Source organism: Mus pahari, chromosome 13, assembly GCF_900095145.1.
Source record: "Mus pahari chromosome 13, PAHARI_EIJ_v1.1, whole genome shotgun sequence".
Taxonomy (NCBI): domain Eukaryota; kingdom Metazoa; phylum Chordata; class Mammalia; order Rodentia; family Muridae; genus Mus; species Mus pahari.
Genome location: NC_034602.1, coordinates 46,153,315 through 46,179,162, shown reverse-complemented (window position 1 = coordinate 46,179,162; position 25,848 = coordinate 46,153,315). Strand labels below are relative to the sequence as shown.

General features: G+C 39.9%; 1 protein-coding gene and 1 pseudogene across 3 annotated transcripts in view; one reads left to right on the top strand and one right to left on the bottom strand.

The window, feature by feature from the left end:
• The window catches only part of Stim2 (stromal interaction molecule 2), a 151,479-nt gene that overhangs the window by 65,881 nt on the left and 59,750 nt on the right, over positions 1-25,848 (bottom strand). For all 3 annotated transcript variants that reach the window (XM_029545104.1, XM_021210818.1, XM_029545103.1), the window contains exon 2: positions 13,940-14,070. In XM_029545104.1, coding sequence (XP_029400964.1) covers positions 13,940-14,062 — 123 coding nt within the window. In that variant the 5' untranslated portion in view covers positions 14,063-14,070. The remainder of the gene's footprint in view (positions 1-13,939; positions 14,071-25,848) is intronic.
• Positions 17,872-17,993, top strand: LOC115065304 (annotated as a pseudogene).

The following is a 25,848-nucleotide window of genomic DNA, read 5'->3' as shown; positions in this document are numbered from 1 at the left end:
CACCCACAGGGGCCTCCCCCTTGATCACTAATTGAGAAAATGCCCCACAGCTGGATCTCATGGAGCTTCTTTCTCTGTGATAACTCCAGCCTGTGTCAAGTTGACACACAACTAGCCAGTACAGTGTTTACAAAGAAAGAAATCTAACGTCAGGTTGAAGACAGATGGCAAGGTTTCCGGAGGAAAATGGGAACTGCAGCTATTGGAGAGAAGAAATGTTCTAAAGAGCTGCCCTAGAGTAGGGAGAGAGGAAACAAGCTGCTCTTCAGAAACACAGTTTACAACACAGGGAGGGAAAACAGTGCACACATCAAGTCTGTGATCTTTTTAATGGCTATATGGCCTCTGGTGATAAGGCAATCCTAACATCGGGGTCAGATCACTGGCAGGCTTTAAGCACATCAAAAAGCATGGGAAATGAGATCTGATTGCAGAGTTAGAGAAAAATTACGACCCAACTATACATAAAAGATTTCATAACCTAAAACTGTATCACTGCTGTCTTCTACAAAATTATAATGTGAGGGTCAAATGTTCTTTCTGTATCTCAAATTCACAGGTACACAGGTCTGTATGCTTTTCAAGATCAAGCTGTATACCTTAAATCTATGCCATTATGCCGTGTATCGATATAAAGGTGTATTTGTTTTTCAAAATTCAGAAACAATTGAACTAAAATCTCTCTGCTAAGTTGTATGTAAAATGTGCATCAAAAATGTAAGGGGTACTGGGAGACTTGGAGGGTGGTAGTGAAATAAGATCAAACTATTGTATGTTTGAAACTTTCAAAGGATACATTTTTTACAAAGGACCTATGTCATCAAGATCTGAAGAAACACGAAGCCAGCCAGACAGCTCAGTGAGAAAAGACAACTGTCACCAATTCCATGGAACTGTGTTCAACCCCCTGAAATCTACATGATGAAAGGAAAGAACTGACTCTTGCAAACTGTGTTCTAACTTCCACTGACTTGCAGTGGTGTGGGTGCATGCATACACACACATGCACATGTACACACACAAACATATACATACCATAAATGTTTAAAAATCAGGCAACTTTTCTCATAAAGACAAACATGTATCTGCTAAAAAGGTATTTTCTTCTCTCAGGATTCTTAAGAAAATTAATCTTTAAATGATTTCATTAATTTGCAACCAAGTACAATAGTTAGTGTCTTTGCCACTTGTATTTTCAGTTCAGGGAAAACGAGAGACAATTTCTTCAAATATGGCAAATCAGTAATGGGGAATTATTGTCTTTTTTTTTTTAATAGGCAACTTGTAATACCCTAAAGAATGAGATCAGTTTTCTTCAATAACCTCCTGTACCTATGTAACTAATATAAGGTAGATAAAAGCAAAAGAGAAACCATGATGACAGAAATGAGATTGGAAATCAGAACAAGCTAAATTACAAACATAAAAATACCAGTACAAAACAAAGGACCACTCTGAGTTGGACGAATAGTGATGAGAAAAAATTAGAGAAAAAGAAGGATTTATATTGAATTTCTATGTGTACTAAGTCTGAAAACTAGCATCAGCCTTACAAGATGCCTTTAAGGTAGGCAAAAGCTATAGCTGAGCCAGTCCTAGTCCTAAGATGTCTGTACATTTAGCAAGCAAAACTAAACAGGAAAACACAATAAATCACACATAAAGCCTCTGTGGGCTTGTCTTAGTTAGGGCTACTACTGCTGTGAGGAATCACCAAGACCAAAGAAACCCGGGGAGGAAAATGATTTGGCTTATGCTTCCCTATCACAGGTCACCATCAAAAGCAGCGAGAGCAGGAACTCAGCAAAGCAGAGACCTGGAGGCTGAGCTGACACAGAAGCCATGGAGGAGTGCTACTTAATGACTTGCTTGCCTGGGCTTGCTCACACTGCTTTCTTATAGAACCAAGAACCAGCAGAGCAGGGATGGCAGCACTCACAACAGGCTGTGTCCTTCCATACCAATCATTAACTAAGAAAATGCTTGAGGTCTGCATACAGCTGACCTTAAGGAGGCTTTTCTTTTTTCTTTCTGGTCTTTTGAAACAAGATTTCTCTGTGTATCCCTGGCTGTCCTGGTACTTGCTCTGTGGAGCAGGCTGCCCCTTCTTCTCAGATGGCTTTAGCTTGTGTTGTCAGAAAACTATTCAGAATAGGACTTAAGGGGGGGAAAAAGAAGCTATTAACATTTCACCTTGATTAAGGTAAAAAGCTTGTGGAGGAAGCTGTATGATCATGCTGAGAGACAAGCAGACCATGTCTACCTAGAAAAGACCAGGAATGCCAAACTAGGAAGTCAAGACTATTATCTGGTGACTATGGCAGTAGGTCTCAGGCCATGTCTATTGGAACAGCAGGATCAGCAACACCAGAGAACTTAGAACCTCAACTAGACCTACTGAATAAGAAACTGAGTGTGGGCGAGCCATCTGGGCTACAAAAAAGTCCTCTGGTAACATATACTGACGCTTGAGACCTCTAGATATGTGGTCTGATATAAGCTTTTAAATAGGAGAGAAAAATGACAAAGCATCATATTCTAAATGTTTTTTGAAGCAGTAGCAGTCAAGATGAATCTAAAAGGCTAGCAATGGCCAGGCCAACCATAAACAAAACAATAGTAAACTCAGTATCTCTAAGAAGTAGAGGGCAGAAATAGACTATAACAGGAAAGGAAAACTAAGTAAGCTGATACAATGGAGGAGCAAAACTGCCAACTTAAAGAACAAGAAACTTTGTTTGGGTTTTTTGTTTCATCTTATTTGTCTGTTAGTTTGTCTTTGGTTTTTTTTGGAGACAGGGTTTCTCTGTGAAGCCTCCTGAAATTCAATCTGTATGTACACCAGTCTGGCTGGAGAGCAGGCTCAGCCATTAAAGGCTAGACTCAGAACCAAAAATATAAGAAACGTTTTCTTTAAGCCAGTGATTTAAACAGCCTAAAACTTTTAGAAAAGAAAATGGCAGAAAACAAAGTGCTTTGCTAGCATCTAAGATGAGGAGTGGAAATCCTACCTGATCAAATGTAATAGGAAAATTCTAAGTCAATGTTTCTCAACTTATAGGTCACGGCCTCTTTGGGGTGTCAAGAGACCCTTTCACAGGGGTCACATATCAGATATCCTACATATATTTACATTATGACTCAATAACCACAGCAAAATTACAGTTATGAAATAGCAACAAGTATAACTTCATGATGGGAGTGGGGAGGGGTCACCACAACATGAAGAACTGTATTAAAGGGTCACAGCATTAGAAAGGTTGAGAACCACTGTTCTAGAGAGAAAACCAAATTTAACAATCATGGAAGAGATAATTAAACCCATGGGCCTATGTGAAACTTCTAGAAAGTAAAAAGAGAAAGAAGCCTATAAACAAACATCCCACAGAATACATACACTGGAGATGCAAGAAAGCAGAGAAGACTGCAGACTGAAAGGATGAAGAGGAACGTCCAGTTCTCTGCAGTTCTGGTCTTTGCCTAGGGAAACTCAGCATAGCCCTCTTCCCTTACACTGTCCTGATTCCACACCACAGAGTGTCCTAGGTGTCAGCCAGCCTGTGAACACTATAGCCATTTATGTCACAAGGTCCAGCACAGGCTCTAAACCAAGCTTTGCCTGACACTCCCTAAACAGACAGGTATTTTTCTCTAAAGCACAGGCCATTTCCATGGTTCATTCAAATTCCTAATACATAATTTGCCAGAATGCACCTCTTATTACGCAGTTATGACATCATATGATACTAAACTCACTGATATTTATACTCATGTTTCATACTGCCCTATACATAGTACTACATATAAACAGAACTTCAAAATATTCGGTCTATCTTGTTTAACTGAATGACGAAATAACAGGCATTTGCTAAACTCTTATAGGGTCAAGAAAAAGAAAAAAAGAGAGTAAAGCAAAAATCAAAACATAAAAATGGCTATACATCTCTAATAGTACTTAAATGAAAGACATACTTATAAAGTGCATCAAATCATGGTGCATATCAACATACAAATATATACAGACACATGAACATTAGACACACACCATTCAGGCCTCAATAGACATAAAGACATTTTTAGAGAGAAAGATAATAAATTTGGGGGATCTAAGAAACTACAAAATTATAAAATCTATGAAAGGATTAATAAATAGTGTTTTTCTATAGAGAACATTGTGCAGCTGTATTGTTTGTAAAGAATTTTTTAAAAGAACAACATTAAGTCAGGAAAAAGAATTTAAGCTTTCTGAGGTATGAGACACACCAAGTACCTGAGTTTGGTCTCCAGAAGCCACTTAACAAAAGCCACACATGATAGCTTGCCACTGTAATCCTGCTACTGGAAAATAGATTTCTGGTGCTAGCCTAACCTAGTTGGTGAGCTCTAGTAACACGTATGATTTCAAAATAAAACAAAATGGAAGGCTCCTAAGAAATAATATTCAAAGGTCCCTCTGACTTCTAAGCATATGCTCACACAAATGTGTGCAGCTGCAGACATGCACAGACAGATCACACACAGTGAACTTTCTGCATAGGCCTTCCATATAACTAGAGAAAACTGAACCATATTAACAGGCTTTGAGTAAATATATAAATTCTAGTAACAAAGATTGGCGCAAAACTTATAGCAATTTATAACAACTCAGGAAGGGGGTAAACACTAAAGAGTTAAGTACAGCATAAAGCAGAATTACGATTAGCCATATGGTGAATATAATAACATGGCCCTGGGCTGCAGGGAGACTTCATTTACGCCAGATATCTTGGTGTAATTATTAACAGTACTGACTTTCACCCTTAAAAGTATCCAAGTTTGGACAAAAAAACCTATTTGCCATTCTATAATAACAATAATGTAAAACTAATGATGATAATGTTATACTAAGATATCGCTGTATCCTTCATGGAATAGGTTCTGTACACGCTGACATTCAGATATCTTCCAGAAAAATCAAGCAATATGTAAAAGTGTACTAAACTCTCCAGAAGTGAATTACGTAAATGCAATGCCATGCTGTGGTCCTGAGCATCCTCAGAGGGGGAGGAGAGGAACAGGACCAGCAGTACAGACAGGCTGCGACTGTCATGGCCAGATGCACAGCCCTGATTCACTCCTACTCTCTGCCCCTGCCAGTCTGTAACTGTCGAGTTGGAAATTCTTGTTGAAGGAAATTAAAAATTGACGGAACTGGAATGTAAAATTATTTTATATGAAAATGTATAATTAGTATGTGGTTTGAGTTAAATTGAAAGAATCTAAGAAGTAGCAAAAAAGATTTCCAGTTAAAACAAGGTTGTCATGCCTAGAAAGAGGCAAATGTACTACTGAGTTTAATGTTTTACTGTTCTCTGATGCCATAAAATACAATTCTGGAAGTACTTGTTTCTTCAACAGATCTTATAGCCACTCTCTCTGAGTTTGTATTTACCATTTTAAGCTCATTGTTCTGCAATAACTATACATACAATGGTGTTTAAGTTCCTGGTAAACTAGAAGGGCCAATTTAGTCTACATGTAACTTTACTATTAAATACTAAAGGAGCTTCTTAAATTGCCTATAACTAATGCAGCTTCAAGAAAGAGCCTGCTGCAATGAATCAGAATTGTATGGTAGAAGCTATGACATAAACAAACAAATAATAGGATATAGAGAGAACATCTTGTGTATTGTACGGATTTATCGCCTGTCAATTAAATAGTATATGGTCTATGGCTTAGGCAGGAAGTAGAGGTAGAACATCCAGGAGAGAGAAAGGGTTTGAGAAGAGAAGGAAGCAGAGAGACTTGCTGAAAAGATGTGATGAGCTGAAGGTATGGCACCTGAGCACAGGTAACCAGCCACATGGTAGAAAGTAGGCTGGAATATATGGAATATATTAAGTTATGTCTAGTCAGAGAAGAGCCTAGCTATATGGCCAAGGTGAATATATTCTGAGTCTGAGTCTTATTCCTGGGAACATGGGGCTGGGAGGAAGAACCAGGGAGTAACTTGTACAAAAGGATTATAGAGAATCTTTTCACCTACAGTAATTGCTTTGAAGGACATACATAGTCACAGTAAGAAATACTCTGGGAGAATCTGTTCCCTTTCTCTTTTTTTTATATTGTTTGAGAATTTCATATACAGACAGACAGATGGGACAGACGAACAGACGGACACATACCACACACACCCCTATATATATCCACCCCCAATTCCTTCCCCTCTAACTCCTTCCATATACTTTTTCCACCGCTTTTCCCTTCCAACCTCATGGAGCCTTTTTTTAAATTATTATTTATTTACATTTCAAATGCTATCCCAAAAGTTCCCCATACCCTCCCCCTGCCCCTGCTCCCCTACCCACCCACTCCCACTTCTTGGCCCTGGTGTTCCCATGTGCTGGGTCATATAAAGTTTGCAAGACCAAGGGGCCTCTCTTCCCAATGATGGCTGATTAGGCCATCTTCCATGCAGCCTTTTTTAAAGCCACTGGATCCGAGCTGTGCTACCAGCATGTGTGTGGGTGAGGGGGCCATCCACTATAGCATGGGCAGACTCTAAAAGGGTATCACTTCTTTAAATGTCATTGGCAAATGAGCTGGAATCCCAAAGACAAAGGAGGAAGTTCAGGAGATGAGTTCTACACCTGTCACAACAACACATAAAGAGGCCGGGTACTCAACTAAAAACTGGAGCAGGATAGGAATTTTACAATTGAAATTAAAGCCTAGGTATAAATAGAAAAATACTAGAACATTTCACTAAAATCTAAGTCAGTAATTTACAAAATGATTCTTAACCATCTAGGTTGTGAACCACCTTACTTCAGAAATATCTAAGGATTTTCTCTGGAAAAATATAAACCTAACTCTTTTATAGGTCCACATTTTTTTTTTTTACAGAAAGTACTAGAAAAAATTCAAGATGGACTTTGATGAAAAGCAAAATCAATAAGAACAAGGGGAAAGCAGGGCCTTTTGTCAGACCTTCACAGCAATGAGGTCATGCACTCTGCAGATGACCAAAGCGCTGCCCGGGAACAAGGAAGACTGGGTCCTGGGCTGTTTCTCCAGGGATGCAATGATGACAAGTAAAACCGAGATGCTGAGTCAGCACCAAGTTAAGATAAAGTGCCTCTGCTACTATCAGTGTTCTGAAATGACTCTCAGGTTTCATCAGATAGCACAATCAAAGGACTTGGCACAACTGAACATTTGGTTCCACCCAGACTTGTGGCTCAGCAGGGCTGGGCACTGCTCGAGAACACGTGTCAAGCTACTGCAGGGTTTCTAGGGAGCTTTCTTTGATTTGGTCTGTAGAGTAGGTTCTCCCCCACTGGGCCAATTCCCTTATCAACTTTTTTTCTACTGTGAGACCCTGGGATTTGGCTACAGAGAGCTTTCTCCTTCTTTCCTCTGTAAAGACAGATAACATATACATGTACCCAAACTTTTTCCCTACCTGCTTCCAGACACACACTTGGACCTGTATCTTTCTTCATAATTTGAACCCCAGTTAAATTACAAATAATCAAAGAAGTAACAAAAACGATAGGATTAATATTTGGTGATTAGCACATCTCTGTGAGTCATTTATATCAAAATTGCCTGAAAGATCCCTCCCACCTAGCTTCCTCGATACCCTACCTGCAGCTATTTCACACATTATTTCTAGGGTCTCCTCAGAGTATTAAGACACTTATTCTCCCAATATGAATTAAATTTAAAACTTTATAGAATTCACACCTAAAATAGTTATAGGAACAAATTTATGGGAAAAGCTCTTTTTCAAAAAAGAATATATAGTTCAGTGATATCCTCCCATATCAAATTATCTACCTTTTCAGCATTACACATATGCTTTTCTAGATTGGTATACAGATAACTGAGCTCTGCCATTTCTTGCCAGTATCACAGATATCAACATAAGATTCTCGAGAAATCTGCAAACACAGCAGTGCCTCTGCACTTCCTTAAAAGATTCTCAGACTTGGCTGCTCTTGAAAAATGTGAGCAGACTATGGGACATACACCATGAACTTCTTTTTATAATGTATTTGTACAGAGACTTCCAACTGGAGTTGTTCAGACCTCTCACAGAAGGATATACAATCTAATGCAGTTGAGAGGGAAGATGTTTAATTGTATCCCATTTTTAACACTTGTAAATAGTTTATATGCACCTTTTTAACATCTAATATACACGCATGTTATTTAAATATAGATATTTAAAATCGTATCTGAGAGTGCATTTGCAGAAATTCCTTCCTATAGTGAGAGGTGCAACAACAATAGTTTGGAGACCTGCATGCAGGCAAAGCTACTGTCCGCTCCGCCAGCTCTTTATTTTCCTGGCCATCAGGAGCACTGAGTGATTTACAGTATTAGTCCTAAGCTCTCTTAACATTTTCCATCAGTGAGACTTGTGTTTAAAGACAAGTGTGAAAAGACTAAAGAATCCTAGAGCTAGGAACTCCTGAGTCTTTTTCCCCCTACTGAGGTACAGCGGTCTACTGACCTACCAGCCTTTTTCCTATCTCCATTGGCATCGCACCTTCTCAGTACTCATGGGCTAGCAGGCTTAACTGATGCTTTTATGGGTCATTCCTTATGTCTAAGGTCTTTGAGAACATGGTAACATTAACACACATGCCATTAAATCAGACACACCAGAAGATGGCATCAGATCCCATTACAGATGGTTGTGAGCCATCATGTGATTGCTGGGAATTGAACTCAGGACCCCTGGAAGATCAGCCACTCTTAACCACTGAACCATCTCTCCAGCCCCACTACTTCTCAGATAACTTTCAGTCACACACATCATTCCTTAAAATTCTAAATATATCCTATGAAAGAGCTGGCTCTGAAAAGTTTGATTATGTATCATTTTTAAAATGAGGCCTTTTGAAGGAACTGATATAATTTTACTACTTTAATGCTTTATAATCATGTGGGGATGCTTCCTACTGAACATTTGCAGTTGGCAGTAAAGAAACAAGCTGTGATAAGCAGCACCCATGGTGGCCCCAATAGGACAGGAATCTTCCAATCTATTTTCCTAACCTCCTTCTCTGAGTGTCAGCCTGGACAGTATCTAAGTTCCAGCAAGCAGGCTAAAAGAAAGACAATGGAACATCATTCCGAGATGAAATACAAATGGGCTAGAGAGATGGTTAAGAGCACTTGATGCTCTTGAAGAGAAGCCTCAGTCCAGTCCCCAGCACCCACACGGCAGCTTACTGCTGACCTTGACTCTACTACTAGCACCCTATTCTTGCCTCCATGGTTACCAGGCACTCAGGCATGTGGTGGACATACATACTTTCAGAAAAAAGAACACTCATTAAAAAGATCGACGTCTATGACTACTATGTTACTGGTCCTTCTCATAGGGACCCAACTCTTCTGCTTAGAGCTCTTTTTACTTGCTCTGGGGGAAGTCAGTGCTATTTTACAAGGCCATATGGAGAGAGCCAAATGGCCTAACACCAAGTAAAGACATGAGAACACAGGAGGAGGATCTTAAGTGGATCTATCCCTCAACACCCTTTGCACTCAAGCCCTGCAGCAGGCTTTTGGATTGAGTAACACTAGCAGGTACATCACCAGCAATGTAAAAGAGAACTAGAGTTAGATAACACACTGTTAGGACTTGAATCTGAAATGTGTTGCCCAGGTTCATGTTCTGAGCACTTGCTCATGGGTTGGTGGACTGTTCTGGGAAATTGTGTAAGCATTAGGAGGTGGGAGAGCCATCTACTGAGTGATGTCTGCTGAAGGTTATGCCCACGACCTGATTCCAGTCCTAAGCTCTGCTTTGTTATCTCCCATGATATAAAGAGTCTCCACCACACATGACCAGCAAGCACTATGCACTCCATCAAGATTTCCCTACTCTGACAGGATGAAACTTTTGAAATCATGAGCCAAGAGAAACCTTGTTTCTCTCAACTGGATTCTGCCAGTTTGGTGGCAGCAATGTAAGAGTTAACTGTACACCTTCCTCTCCAGCACTACAGTTTCTGACCCATAGACACCAAAAGATGATAAACTACATATAGCCTCCCCACAATCTTCCTGCCCGGATCCCCTTTCCCACTTAAGCACTGAGTTTCTTAAATGAGTCTCTCACAAGCCCTGCCAGAACATCATTAGCTCTAAGGCACAGATTTCATCGGGTTTGTTCCCAATCGATTATTCCAAGCATCTATTTGGACATCTGGCATGCAGAAGGCCCAAAAATATTAGCTCAAAATCATATGAATGAATACAAACTATACTGATCAATGCCTTCTGATATAACCAAAATACAAAATAAGAAAGCAATGAAGCATTATAAAATGCTAAATACTTCTGAAATTTTTTTTAAAGTGCTACTAAAATCCCCAAAATACAAAAAACTAAAGTACTTTAATTTTGTTTTATTATGGCTTCTTATTAAACTCATGAAATTTCCTAATTATGGCTAATTGAGGCCTATAACAGAACTATTTACTTTTTAAGTGAGATACTTCATTTAAAAAAAACAATTATAAAACTGAAGACACCAAACTAGCCCAAGAACTGCAAAATTAAAAACTTATTCATTTAAGCCCTATACTAGTGCTGTCAAAACAAAATGGATCTAAATGTTTAATTTTAAATTTTCTAAAAGTCACATTAAACAAAAAGAAGTTAATTTCAGTATCACAGTTAGTGTTATTAATATATCCAAGACATTATCATCTTACATTCGTAACCAATATTTTGCATATACACGCACAGTTACTGTACAATACGTATATGAAGGCCAGAGGCCAGTGTCAGGTACCATGCTCAGGCAGTCGCCATTATTTTTTGAGACAGGATATCTACTCAATCTAGAATTTAACAATTCAGCTACACAGGCTGGACAGGAAGAGCCCAAATCATTCTGTGTTTACTCAGCAGCACTGAGATCACAGACGTGCCGTTGTGCTCAGCTTATCTATGTGCTGGGCATCCGGACACATGTCTTCATGTCTGCACAGCAAGCATTCTGCAGATGGAGCATTCTCCCAAGCCTCCATTTTTCCAATTTACATACTTTATTTTTCTCAAATATTCACACTTAAATACATTTTTACAGTTAATAGCATATCTCATTTTCAAATTTCAACTACTATATGTGGCTAGTGGCTACTGTACTGAACGGTGGACTTCTACATGTTTTTTAGGTACCAGTAAAGTAGAAATGCCCACTGCGTTTATATTTAAATATCAAAATCAAAAAGGAAAAACAGTATTTCCTATAAATTTCATATTAATAAAATCCTAAGCTCTACTTTTTAAACACAGGACTTTACGAACTGGGGCACCTGATGAGCTGACAATGATCCTTCCAGACGGTGTCAGTTAACAAAACTCTCCGTGCTCGGGATGAGATTACAAGTAATTTATAATTCCTCATAAGTAATGTGTCAGGTGGTCATATGGGGGAACCAACACAGGATGCTGACTTGACTCTTGGTTGCCCACCATATCTGTCTGGACTCTATTACTGAAGACTTCACAATGTAGGACATAGAAAAATCATGCTGGAACTGGCCTGCAAACTTCCTCTTTGCTACTTAGCTTTCATGCTCTAATATTCAGGCCTCTGGGAGAGAAACATCGTACCCAGTGGTAACTTTGCCCAACTGTGGTAGACCTAAAATGCTACAATATTGATCTGCCAGACAAGATGTGCCCACTGGTGTATAATGTCATCAGCATTGTGGATGTAACCAACTCTTTTCTTATTAGGTTTGAGGCCTGCACCACAAGAGTGAATTCTGGCCTGGTACTATTAACCTGAGTACACATTAGGAAGGACATAGTCCCTAAGGGGGAACCTACTACTCTTGTTTTGCTAAATGGATATATTGTCAAACTGTCTTCTAAGTTTTATGCTTTTAAACATAGATTAGTGCTAATCTCAACTCTGGTAAGAGAAACTTCTCTCTTTAATGGGCAGTAATGAATGCAGACTCCCCTAAATAGGACACTGTTATCAGCCCCTAGCCTGAAGGCTCAAAAACCATCATAGAAAGAAAGACTGTTAAGAGCCAGAGAAAGGGGAGGAGTGATACAGTAGCCATTGGTGCTTGTACAAGACCCACATAAGATCAAGCAGGTCAACATTAGCCATGGATGGGCTGAGACTCGCAAAGGCCCACATCTACTTGATGAGTTTCTGGCTGCTATATAACGGTGTAGCAATCTTTTTATTGTTTTAATTCTGAGCTCATCTTGTAAATATATCAGTTGGAACTGGACTCCACAACTCTGCATTTTGATCCACTGTTGTTTTCTGTAATAGTTTCTGACTACAGCAAAGTCTCCTTGATGAGGAGTGAGGACTATACTCATCTGTGAGCAACAAGATAACTCCTGCACCTAAGGCTCAAGAAAGAGGGGATTAAACCATAGATAAAAGCCTTAGGAAGAGTTCACTGTGAAATTATGTCTCCTAGAAATGTCAGACGTTACCATCCGTGAAGTCTCACCAATATGACTGGCTAAAGATGAGATGAATAATGGTACCAACAGACATGCTCAAAAGCCCATGAGGCCTCAATCCCAGACAAAGAACTACAGGAAAGCTGAGTTCAGGATAGTCTTCCCAAGGGAATAGCACACCTACTGATCACCAAAATAGCCCTGAAAACAAACATATATATATATATATATATATATATATATATATATATATATAGAGAGAGAGAGAGAGAGAGAGAGAGAGAGAGAGAGAGAAACATTATACAGACTAGTCAAGTTTTATTATGCATTCAGGTATACATGCACAGCACACACATTACGCACACACAAAATATAACAACAATTAAAGAAAAAGAGGCCATGAGTTTGAAAGAGGTGGTAGGTACATGGGAGAATTTAGAGGGAGAGGAAAAAAGGTGGGAACTATGTAATTAAATTAAAGTTTCAAAAAATTAATAAAGGCTGGCCATGCTGGCACACACCTTTAATCCCAGAACTTGGGAGGCAGAGGCAGGTGGATGTATCTCTGTGAGTTTGAGACCAGAGCCTGGTCTACAAATTGAGTCCAGGAAAGCAGGGGCTATTACACAGAAAAACCTTGTCTCAAAAACTATAAATAAATACATGCAAACATACATAAATAAATCTTTAGAGATTGTCACTGTGAGGTAGCAATACTCTTTTCCCACATAGACTGTGCTAATGCACATGACTTGCCGTTGCCAATCTGATACTAGCAAGCCCTGGCAACTACAGGCATGGTAAGCACTCACACACAAGAACTTCCTGGAATGCTACCACTTGGAAGCCAGCTGTCAGGCAGTAATAAACTCCCACCCAGACTCCTGGATGACAGACATACAGAAAGAGAAATCATAAAGTGTAGCAAAACATCACAGCAGCTCAGAAATATATGCCAACTGCCACAGACAACCAAAGCCCATACCTACAGTAACAAAAACATTGCCCAGCTGAGTCCAGGAATCAACTACTTGTTGTTAACAGGTCTTTTTGCAGTGGTGTGTATAGAAGCACTGGGTAGTGACACTGAGCAGGGTATGTGCTTGTGAAAGCCATGACTACAAGGAGTTTATGTAACCAGGAAGCATGGGGACAATGCGCATGTCTGGAGGCCCAACTATGGTTAAGGATTTTGAACTTGGGAGAGTTTAAGGCTAGCTTGAGTTATTATACTTCACACCCTCATCTCAAAAAAAGAAAATTCCACAACTACCAATCTGTGAACTCACAATTACAATGGAAAGGAAAGGGGAAGGAGGAAGAGGGGTGGTGAGAAAAGCAAGCAAAGGAAGTCAGAAAAGCCATGTAAATACAATAAGCAAAATCACAGCTTAAAAAAAGAAAGCTAAAGGCACTGAGAACCAAACTGCAACCAGAAGAATCCAGGAACAGAGACTGAAGGAGAAGGCAGGCAGGAGAGAGCCCCACCCACCTCATCACTCTCGTCCACTTCTATCCCACCGTCCTTGTCGTCGTCCATCTGTTTGTGTATTGTCTGAAGTGCTTCCAGGCTAAACCTGTCTTCGTCAGTGAAGCACGGTGGACTCAGCGACATACAGGGATCTGAAACAAAGCAGAGGACAACGTTACCTTGCCATAGCTGGATGGAATGAAAAAGAAAAAGGAAATCAGACTTCAGACCAAGACCAAGAACTTTTGTCTTACCAGAATAATTTGAACATCAAAGATATAATAAACTTGAAAAAATTAAGTAATGCAATTATCAATAGGCAGAGACACCTCAATTTTTCTGACACTTCCTCATCTTTGAAGATCTCTTTGCATCCAATATTTCTAAAGAAAAAGAGATTTGCTCGTATTAAGAAGAAACAGTTAACATGGACTGGACAGGGTTCTTCTGTACAGCCCACTTTAGTTGAAGTGAAAGTGTAGAGACATTCAGAACAAGTATGGAAGGGGAGTGTAACAGTTTTCTATGTATGATAATCCAAGCATCTGTCTATCTGGCTTTTCGAATATGTCCAATTTTAGATCAACAAGATTTTTTTTCAAGAGACCTTTTCCAAATCTTATTTCTCATGTTTTCTTTAATATCTATTTGTTGGTTAAACCCCTTCCAATAGAAGAGAAACAGAAGATTATATTCAAGTTGTCAAAACTAAAGATCTAGGGCTACACAAAGCCTGGGAAGCATGAGGCCTGGTCTCAGCCGCAGGACTATAAAAATAAAATAAACGAATAAAAATGGAGCACTATTTAGAGGACATAAGCCACACGGAGATCTACAAAGGCTTAAGGCCAGGTGGGCGAAAGGGTCTCTTCTGAGGCTGTGACTAGTAAAAGCCTATCTGCCAATCAGGACAGCCTGCACTCCCTCTCCTCACAGCCTACGTGCTGGTTGGTACACTGCAAAGTTGGTAGACATACTACTATGATGTTACTAAACCATCAAAATAATGTTTAACTATACTATCAGTAAAAGCAGAGGTCTTCCTAGACGCAGCGACTTTAAGGTTTACTATAATCTGTGGCATTGCCACAGTGTGGTTATCACACCAATAGTTAAAATCTGGCCCTGTTGTAAACTGTCCACAGTTAACTGTGAACAAACCACATGTCAGTGGTCTTAATTATCTCACTCATCTCTAAACGGAAGCGAATAGACTAGGTGCTTACTCAGACTATAAAGTCTGAGGATAAAATTAAGAGTAACATATAACCTGGAAAATGCAAATACAGATAAAATTGGACCAGGCATGTTCATACATGTCTATAATCTTAGTACTCAGGCATAGGCAGGATTGCCACACGTCTAGGTGACATTGCTAATGCTAGGACAACCAGTGCTACAGAACAAGATCCAATCTCAAAATCAATTCCTGGACTGATTAAAATTAACTAGTTACTGATGGGTAACTATTTACTTGAATGTACTTCATTAAAAAAAAAAAAAAAGTTAACTCATTTAAAAGAAATACGCCAAAGTCTACTTCAAGGTCTAACTCGCTCATAAAAATCTTTCACAAGTACTACATAGTACATACTTCCCTCTCCAAAGCCCAGCTCATCAATTAAATAAATGGCATCTATTGTGTAACCTGCTGTATTAGGCACTGGAAAAGTAACAGTGAACAAGAGTAAAGCATTCGAATATATCTTAGCAAGATTATACAATGAGTCAGTGACGGCTACAGACATTCTAGCAAGGGCAAGCAGTTAGGGAAAGGAAAGCAAAAAGTGGCTATGAAATGTTAATGAATCTGAACTTTTCCCATTCATATTCTCAGATCATTCTACCTAAAAGCATCACTTTATACTGTACTCTACTAATCTGTGGTAGCTTTATATATCACTCTGTCTGCTCAGCTAAGCACAAAAACAGGGGAGAGACTACATTCTCCCATTTATCACAAGTTTAAAACTAGGATTTTGCTGAGTAATATTTAAGGCCTGGTTAATTCTGATGCTTCTATGCCATGTAAGGCAAAGATTGACATTAGACGTTAAAAAGAAAATGCAGTCATTAGAAAGCTAAAAAGTATGATGTACTTTTTAAAGTTCACAATCTAGAGAGAAAGAAGACAGGCAGGTTCTGACATTACATTAGAACTATTAAGAACACTAGCTAGCTACATGATATCATGATTTCAATATGCGCCCCACCCCCAAAAGAGCCTTGCACTGGAAACCTAATCCCCAGTGTAACAGTACTGGGGAAGGATCCTAACAGGGGTGCTGGGTCATGAGAGCCCGCCCTCAGGAGCAGGTCCCTGCTAACAGGAAGCTCCAGGCTAACTCATCTTTTGCCCTCCCTTGCCCTCCTTGCATTCCTCCCTATCTCATGCTCTCTTGCCCTTCCTTCTTCCAGCATGACAATGTAACAGAATGCTTGGACCTACCAGCCAGCTCCCTGATCATGGATTTTCTGGCCTTGAAAATGTATTTCTGTTGTTTACAATGGCCTACAGAGCACTAAAATGGTATGCTATGGGAACTTGGACAGAGTCTAATCCAGACTAGGAAAGACAATGCACTTTTCTTGAAGTACATTTAGAAAATTTAAAAGGCCCTACAGCTGATGGCCTTGAGGGGAGAGAAGGATGCCTAAAAGAAAACGTTCAGTGGCAGGCAGAGAGTCAGTGACATCAGACATACATGCAAGTCCGTATGGAGTACAGAGCATAGGAAAAGACGTAAGGCACTGGCAGTAGACTGCAGGGAGATCAGTTGTCTAAGCCCTTCCTTTTCCATCTCCTTTTCCATTTTCTTTTCCAGATCTAGGGAACTTGGATCTTATCTAAGGACTAAGCAAAGTCAGTAAGGGGTTTCAAGGAGGGACAAACGCAATCAGACTCATAAGAGGTCACTCCAGTGACACAGTAAAATCAGTGGAACGAAGGCAAGGCTGACAGGCACAGTTGTGGGAAATTGCCAGAACAAAAGCACAGGAATTCAAACACAGCAGGTGTGTAATGATGACAGTTCTAGTATATGAGGTTTTGTGGAAGATGGAGCAATCAATAATATGACAACTGTGATCTACATTTCCACCCAGAATACTGTTTCCTAAATTTAGGGTAGATGAGATGGTTCAGTGAGTAAGCACACTCACTGTGCAAGTCTGGTGCCCTGATTTCAGTCCTCTGGCACCCCAAAGTCTATCCCCAACCTGACTTTGATCCCCCAAATGTGGAACAGAACCAACTCCACAAAGCTGTCCTCTGACCTTGACAATGTACAACACTATGGCATATGTGCCCTTCCCAACACACAGTATTATTTTTCCCATTGATTTATTTATTTACTTACATCCTCACCAAAGCTTCCCCTCCCTCCTCTCCTCAAGTCCCACCTCTCACCTCCCTTTCCTCCATTCCCTCTGCCTTACTCTTCAGAAAATTAGGAGCCTCCCATGGATATCAACCAGTCCTGCCATATCAAGTTGCACTAGAACTAAGTTCATCTTCTACCGAGGCTAGACAAGGCAGCCCAGTTAGGGGAAAAGGATTTAATGGCAGACAGCCAAGTCAGAGAGCACCTGCTCCTGCTGTTAGGGAACCCACATGAACTGCACATTTATTACATCTAGGCAGAGGGCCTAGGTCCATCCCATGCATGCTGTCTGGTTGGTGGTTCAGTCTCTGTGAGCCCCTGTAAGCCCATGTTAGTTGATACTGTAGTTTTCTTATGGTATCCTTGACCTCTCTGGCTCCTTTAATCCTTCCTCTCTCTTCCACTAGAGTCCCCGAGCTCGGCCTAATGTTTGGCTATGGCATTCTACATCTGTTTCCATGAGTTGCTGGGTGAAGCCTCTCAGATGACAGATGTACCAGGTTCCTGTCTTCAAGTATAGCAGAATATCATTAATAGTGTCAGGGATGGGCTCTCATGGCATGGGTCTCAATCCCTTCTGGGCCTTTGGCTAAGATCAAGTGTAGTATCTGTTCTCATCAGTTTACTATTTTTCTGTTGTTGTTTTTAAGAATACTATTTCCTTAAAGTATGACTTAGGCCCACAAATCCAAGTCATGAGTTCTTAACTCTATTGCTATACTCTAATGCCTCATTTTTTTTCTTTCTCAGTTGTTTTCTAGATTAATTCAACAAGAATGATCACTTTAAATCAGATTAGCTGACTTATTTTAAAATTCAGTCTAGTCTATAAGATCCATGGCTGTAATGAATGCAGTGTAATAGTTTCAAACATGACAGCTGAAATCCTTCTCCATCAGTATTTCATAGACCTTAGCTCCCAAAATGCACTAGTGAAAACCATGTCTCCATACACACAGGCAAGAACATATGTGGCAAATAGTTACATTAAACACAATGATAATGGAAATATGAAATGTCTATCATATTATAAAGTACACATAAGAAAGTGTGGTCATTTATTTCATCTTGACTAAATAGGCGTTGTTAACATTCAGAGGAAAACAGGAAAAGCAGGAAGAGACCTGCTTGTAGAAAGATTCACAGACTATTCTCAGTAAAGCAAAGAATAATACATACATTCGTCACTGGCAGGGAAGCTCATGTCTGCAGTTTCCTCTGCCAGCACTAGGCTTTCTCCCTGACATACCATGGCTGACGAACTCCCTTCATCCCAGGTTACCCTGCCTGGCCTGTGCTCTCTGCTGGCTCCATGCTCTCCCCAGCCCCTGTCACAGTGTGCAGCACTATGCCTTGTCTCCTCACTGACTCCCACACTGAGATGCAGTCATGAAATCGCAGGCTTTGTTTTGATCAGTCCTCTCTACACTGCCTAGAACAGGATCTGACTCACAGAAATGCTCAAAATTATTTGTTTACTGAATTACTTATTAATTGGCTTTTAAATATAAATGTTTTGAGAAGTCTTTTAAGAAATTACTCAGGGGATTAGAAATCTAAGTGTATCAACTGACAACTTCTCACCCCTTTATGGTTGAGGATAAATCTAAGCAGGCAGTACAAATTCCATGATTCTGTACTTCTGCTCAATTGTTTCATGTTCATCTAAGGCTTAACATGAAGTCTATTCACTCTCAGACATTATTGTTTACTTACTGAACAAAATAAACAATATACTATGCAAAAATATCCAAATGCATCTTTAAAATACTAAACATAGCCTTCAAGGGGTTCCATTAGTAGCAAAGGTAACTATCAAGATACTCTGTGAGGTCAAGGGCAGAGCCTGTTCCGACCCATACCCTACCTATAGTATTACTATAGTATGCCTAATAAATAATGTGTCTGACTTTACATGTCCAAAACTGTCTCTGCTGTGACCTGATGAAAGAGAAACTACTAAGTAAAAGGGACAACAAAAGTAAGTTCCAGCAGGAAGTGAGATGCACTCTGGAACCCACAAATAATAAAACCCGCTAGCAGGGTGTCAACCAGCAGTGCTCTGCTCTTTTCTGCTCCCCTCTTCTCAAACTCTCCCCACAGCTTCTTCTGGACTGTGGATGGGAGGCAGGGCAAGGACATTAAGCCACAACACTGCACAGGGCTGGCTCAAGCAACAAAGCACGGTTCTCCAATAAGCTAGTCTTACTGCCCAGTTTAGAGGAAGAAAACACTATCAAGTGAGGGTGGAGCTGCAACAGGAAGTGACTCTGCAGAGACTAACTGGGCTACTGTCAGTGAAGGTCAAGAACCCCAGCCTAGGGTTCTGAGGGGACTACTAGCTCAGGTGAGACACCTACCCACACTGAGTTCCATCTGCACACTAGGGTGGCTTAAGGTTGGGGTGGAAGTGATACAGAAAAGTGTCAAAGGAGAAGCTTGTTGAGAACTCAGAGTTTATCTGGTGTAGTACAAATCCTCACTCCAATCTTATTTTCTAATTATCCACGTCACTGATGAACATACACACTGTGACAACATGTAACCACCCAAAGGCTATACTTTATAAAGCTCACTTTTATTGTACATTTTATGGGTTTGGTTAAGTCACTGAAACATGAAGCCACACTTAAAATATCACAGAGGGTAGTAGGACGACTGCTTCCCAACCCCTGTGTTCTACCTGTTCATCCCTCACTCGCAGCTCCTGGCAAATAGTGATCATTTTAGTTTTGTCTTTTATCATAGTTTAGATCCTTACTATACAACCTTTAGGGTCCGTTTTACTAGAAAACCAGGGACACGGCTCAGTCAATAGTGTGTATGCTTTGTAAATAAGAACTAAGTACCCTGTTTTAAAAATAAAAGTCTAGGCCCAGCAGAAGGCTGCACCTATGATCCCTACTAGTCAGACAGACACAGGAAGACCCTGGACTTGCTGGACAGCTAACACAGTGGCACCTGAAAGCTCCTGGTTCATGACAGACCTTGTCCCAAAATGTAAGAGTGACTGAAAGACGCTGACATCCACCTCAGGCCTCCACAGCACCCACATTAACTCACGTACATACCTGTATACACACACACACACACACACACACACACACACAGGAACAGAGAGTCATGTTTCTTCATACTGGCTCATTTCCTTTTATGCTAAATAATATCTCATTGTCTGGATGAACCACCTAGTTTATCTGTCCATTCTCTGCTGGTAGACATCTTGGCTGCTAAGCTTTACTATCAAGAACAAAGCTGTGTATAGGTTTCTGTATAATTTTCCAACTCTTCTGGATAAATACCAACAGGTGGAATTACTGGACTTCACGGAAAACTGGCAAGTTTTATAAGAAATGGCCAAACTGCCTCCTAACACCATTTACACCACTGTCCACTACCAGCAGGATATGAGTCCCTGGTGTTCCACACTTAGTCAACACTTCCTACCGTCAGTGCTCGTGGTCTTCCAAACTGAGGGGTATGACATATCTCACTGTTTTCACTGGCATTTCCCTCGAGCATAATGTGGGATGTGTTTTCATATGCTTATCTGAATCTCCTTGATAAGATATGTTGGCTTTATTTTAATCTGAAGATAGATATTTGTCACCCATAATGTCTATCACAAGTGTCTAGGCAGTAAATTACAGAATATAAGCTACAGGGACAAGGATGTGACTCACTAGCACATGCTGCCTAGTAGCCAAGCCAGCATAAAGCCCCAGGCTCTGTCCTCAGCATCACAAGCCAACCAGAACCAAAGCATATAAACTGCAGGCATCGAAATAAAAGTAAAAATAACAGATCACACTGAAATGATAAGGGAAGCTTATTAGGGAGAGGACACAGGCAGGGCTAAAAGTCAACTAAAAAACAAAGATATTTTTCTCCTCCATTTGGCTAATCCAGACCATACAAAGCTTCTGAAATGTATCAACTATAATGCCATTAAGCTGTCCTTGAAGAACATATATGCCATGCGCTGAATTTTGTCACCAAAATCTACTGATACACACAGACACTATAGCTCAGAAACTTACTAAGAGATGGGGTGGCTGAAACAGTAAACACAGTCTTTAGTCTCCCTCCTACACTTCATGCAGAAGTGAGGAAGAAACAGAGCCAGGTAACTTAACCAGCTGCCAATGGCTATGGCCCACTGACCACGCACAGCATCACGCCCTGCCAAGAGCTCAGCTTATTATCTTGGCAACTACTTAAGAATCTCATGATTAGGATTTGCTTAATCATTACCCCTGAAAGAAAAGAAAATATCTTGGATTTATTACTGCCATAAACAGTCCAAACCTTTATCAAGTCAAATATTTCAGTTTAAATGCTTTTAAGGCAAACATTAGTACCATCAGGGACAATTCTCTAGTATCACTTTCTAATATACCAAACACCGAATTCAAACTCACACAGAATGAATGATGTAATATCCTCTCGAGGTCAGGATCAATCTCATGTGTCTACCACTGTCTTATTCTCCCTACATCTAGCATGAGACACCTAGCCTGTATGTAGTAGGATTAATAGATCTCAAAAAAAAAATTGTTTTAAAGTTCTATGTATTTGTTTCAGCATACGATATACTCTATTGTCTGGTGAACAATGGGCCTTTAGAAGATGCTAGCTAGCATTTACTAGGGCACACTACACAGCAGAAAACAAAGGGGAATGAGAGCCCCATCATCAGATGTGTGCATACAGTACTATATTACAGTGCATCAAAACACAAGTGAAGAACCCCAGACTCCACAACACCTCAGACTGTCTGATGGTCAAGAAGGCAGAACTTACAAATAACAGGCCTAAAAGCTACATGCAGCTATATCTAATTACAGTGGTATGTTATTCTGAAGAAAAAATAAAATCCCTTTGCTAACAGTCCCTTCTGACTGCCTGCTGGAGCTCTACTAATTTACCCTGACCCTAGCATTAGCATAGCAGTTTCTCCTCACAGTAAGTTATTTTTCAACATTTTATGGTTTTGATTGAATTATGAGATACAAACTCATTCCCTTCCTACTCTATGGCATTTTTAAAATTAAAATGTCTTATAATTTTATAGCCATCTATTCCCATTTACCCCACTACCAACACAAAGCTACTTCTTTCCCACTTACAGCTACCCGAAGCTGCTTCTTAGGTCTCTACTAATCTTTTCAAAAAGTGCTAGAATTACTGCTTCTACCTCAACACTGACTTAATATGAATATGATTCATTTCCTAGCACAGTCCTCTATATAACTTAATTCTTGGTTAACCAACATGTTCCTTCAGTGTACGCAAATAAGGAGTTCTTCATAGAGCCATCTTTAGTTCTTCATGCAGACAGTTGCCTCTTTATTTATTTTCTTTTGTGCTATAAGTGCTCCAAAAATATAATAATGTTTTTGTATACAGCACTCAAGCATCTGTTAAATGGGAAATTATTTTTGACTAGGTGCAAAGAAAGAAAAAAAAAGCAAACAGGTGCACGTCCATACTTAATTGGCTCATGGTTTCCCAGGATGTTATAAAAATGAACAAAAATATTTTGAACACACAGAAGCAATTTCTAACTTCTCTCTCAAAACAAGAAACTTTTACTGATGGAATGCAACATGAAGAAGGTTGCTGAGAAGCAGGGACCCATGCAGCACCTGCTCTTCTTAGACTGTCTGAGGTGAGTGCTCCCTGAGAGAGAGAGTAGTGACTGAAAGGGACACTACACATGCTACAGCAAGCAGTGAACAGTAACACTACCTGACCTAAGTCCACACTACGGAATAAAGAGAGCCTTGTGACTGTCCACTTATAATTCAAGAACAGTTCATTGTCTCATTCTAGGTCGACACAAGGATTTAAAACCATATAAAATTAAATTAGTGTCAGTATTGCAGATGAAAGTTGGCTGTTCTAAGGAGAAAAAGAAATACTCAACTCATCCTTGCATTGTCACTTAACTGTAGGAAAATTATTGAGCCTCCTTTCCTCAGTTTCATCATCCATAGAATGGAAATAATACCAAATTTTATAAAGCTCTAGTAAGAACTAAATTATTCATATACACACACACATATACATGCATATATATGCATACTAATATGCATTAATTTTATACTTTGTAGATACTAATTATTATCAAGATAATAATGATGCCACGGTAGAAACCTACTAAATCTCCAGTAATCTAATTCTTCTGTTATACTACTGCTAAGAAAAAATCATCAAAACAAAACTAGCTGTAACCCAAAATCGTCTTTGATTTTCCACAACCCAAACAAACAGACCTCTACTACAAAGAGACACAATAGGGACAAAATTAGTGCAGCACTTACTATGTGGCTGTAATGGAAAAGGATTCTACTTGACTAATTCAGATGTTCTGATCAACCAGTGTCAGTATCATGGGGAATAAACCAAGGTTCTCACAGCATTCTCCAAAGGCAAACAGCTGGTTAGCTGCTCAGTTGTAATTCAACCCCAGTCTGTCCAAACCTCCTAGAGCCTTTCCCTCCATCTCCCAAGCTGTTTAGAGAATCAGGTTTCCAAATCTTAATATTACCAACAAAGAACATTATGAAGAAAAAGATTTATTCATTTGAATCCATTTGTTTATCTGTTTTGGGTGATACTGGCACTCAAACTTAGGGCCTTTGTATTCTGGGTATGTGCCCTACCACTAAACTATATTCCCATTTGCCAAAGAAATATTCTCTGAAAGCAAGTTTCAAATCAGGAAGCAGTTTCATTCAAAGTACCACGGACTCAAAGCACACAGAAAAGCATACATGAAAGCTCTGCTTGACTGGTCTACATGCTCCATCAACCAGTGTCAGCCTCATAGCTCTTCCCAGGGGGAGTGTTTGGGAAAGGAACATGTTCATACTGCTATTTGACTTTGGAGGAACACTTTACTCTGAGAGGATAGTTTTGCTATGTACTGGTTGTTGGTTGTTTCATTGGTTGGTTGTTTCAATTAATTATTTCAAGAAATTGTTAATGTTTGGTAATAGAAACATAGTTTTCCAATTGGAAAACAGAGTCTGTAACCATACAATAAGGTCTCAGGAAAACAAACAAACAAACAGGAATTCCTTCTCTTACTTCTGTAACAATGCTATCCTACGGTCATAAGTAAAGAGGGAGGAGCCAGGCGTGTGCACAGCAGGAGCATGTGGTCAGAGCTGGTGTCAGCACCATCTGAGGATCTATGTTGGCACTGCACAAGCAATCTACAGGAAATCAGCCAGCACACAGGAAACAGTATTCTTGTTCTGCTTTGAGAGGGAAGGTTTCAGGAAGCCATCGCATATTAAACATTTACACTTTTAGTTCTAACATTCAGAGCTACAAAGCTTACTGAAACCATTACTGATAATTAAAAACATCCCAGCAAACACTTTTAATGTTGCCTCTGGCTTTAAACATCCCTCCCTAGCATGTCTACTAGCTTGTATAAGACACTTACCACACAAGAGAAGCCAGAGGACACGGAGCACTGTAAAGTGTCCATGAAAAACACTGAAATTAGTATGCTTAGCAAGACTGGCAAGAAACTCTTGAGAAATAACTTCATTTGCTAAAACAACTTTTGCTATCTTTTCCACATGATAGTAAACAGCATACAATTCAAACATTGATTTTTGCTTCAAAATAAGTAGGCAAAAATGAAAGCCGTTCATAAATGATAACTCACATATGACATATTGGTTCATTAGCAATAATGTAAATAATCCCTAGATTATTTTTTTCTCACTGAAGTGTTTCTCTCCATTTCATGGTTTCTTCATAGATACCCATTCTCATTCTGCCCTCCAGGCTTTGTGGCAGACAGCACTATCAGTTACAACGTGAAACGATCTGAGTCAAGTGCAGTGTGCAGCCTATAAGCCCAGAACTTGGGAGACTGATACAGGAGGATTCAGAATTAAAGGGCAACCTCACCTACAAAGTGAGTCTGAAGCCAGAATGGATCACATGAGACCTGGACTCAAAGGGAGGTGGGAAAGAGGGAAAGGGGGTGCAAGGGAAGGGGAGGAGAGGGAGGAGGGCGGGGATGCTCAGCCACTATCTAAACCTCAGACACTCAGGTATTACCCTCCAGACTCTAGGGGAGCATGCTCTTTCTGCTACAGGTGAAATATGAAACATATACAATTAACTGAACCAGTTACCAGTTGCTAAGTACACTTATACAATATAATTTAAGATACTGTTGTTTCATGAATTGCCCATACTAGTTTCTCAATATTAACTAAGCCAAGTGCAAATTACTCAGGTGTCTTGTTCAGTGCTAAGTTTCCATCACCTGGAATATCACCTGGGTCACAGCAAGCATGAAATTCAGTGTTTGTCTATTAAACCAATGAAGGGGGGGGGATAGGAGGGAGGGGGAGTAAAGGAAGGGGAAGGGAGGGGGAGGGAAGGGAGGAAGGAAGAAACTGTCAAAGAGTTAGCTAGTCTTCCTTCCTTTCTTCCTTCCTTCCTTCCTTCCTTCCTTCCTTCCTTCCTTCCTTCCTTTCTCTTTCTTTCTTTCTTTCTTTCTTTCTTTCTTTC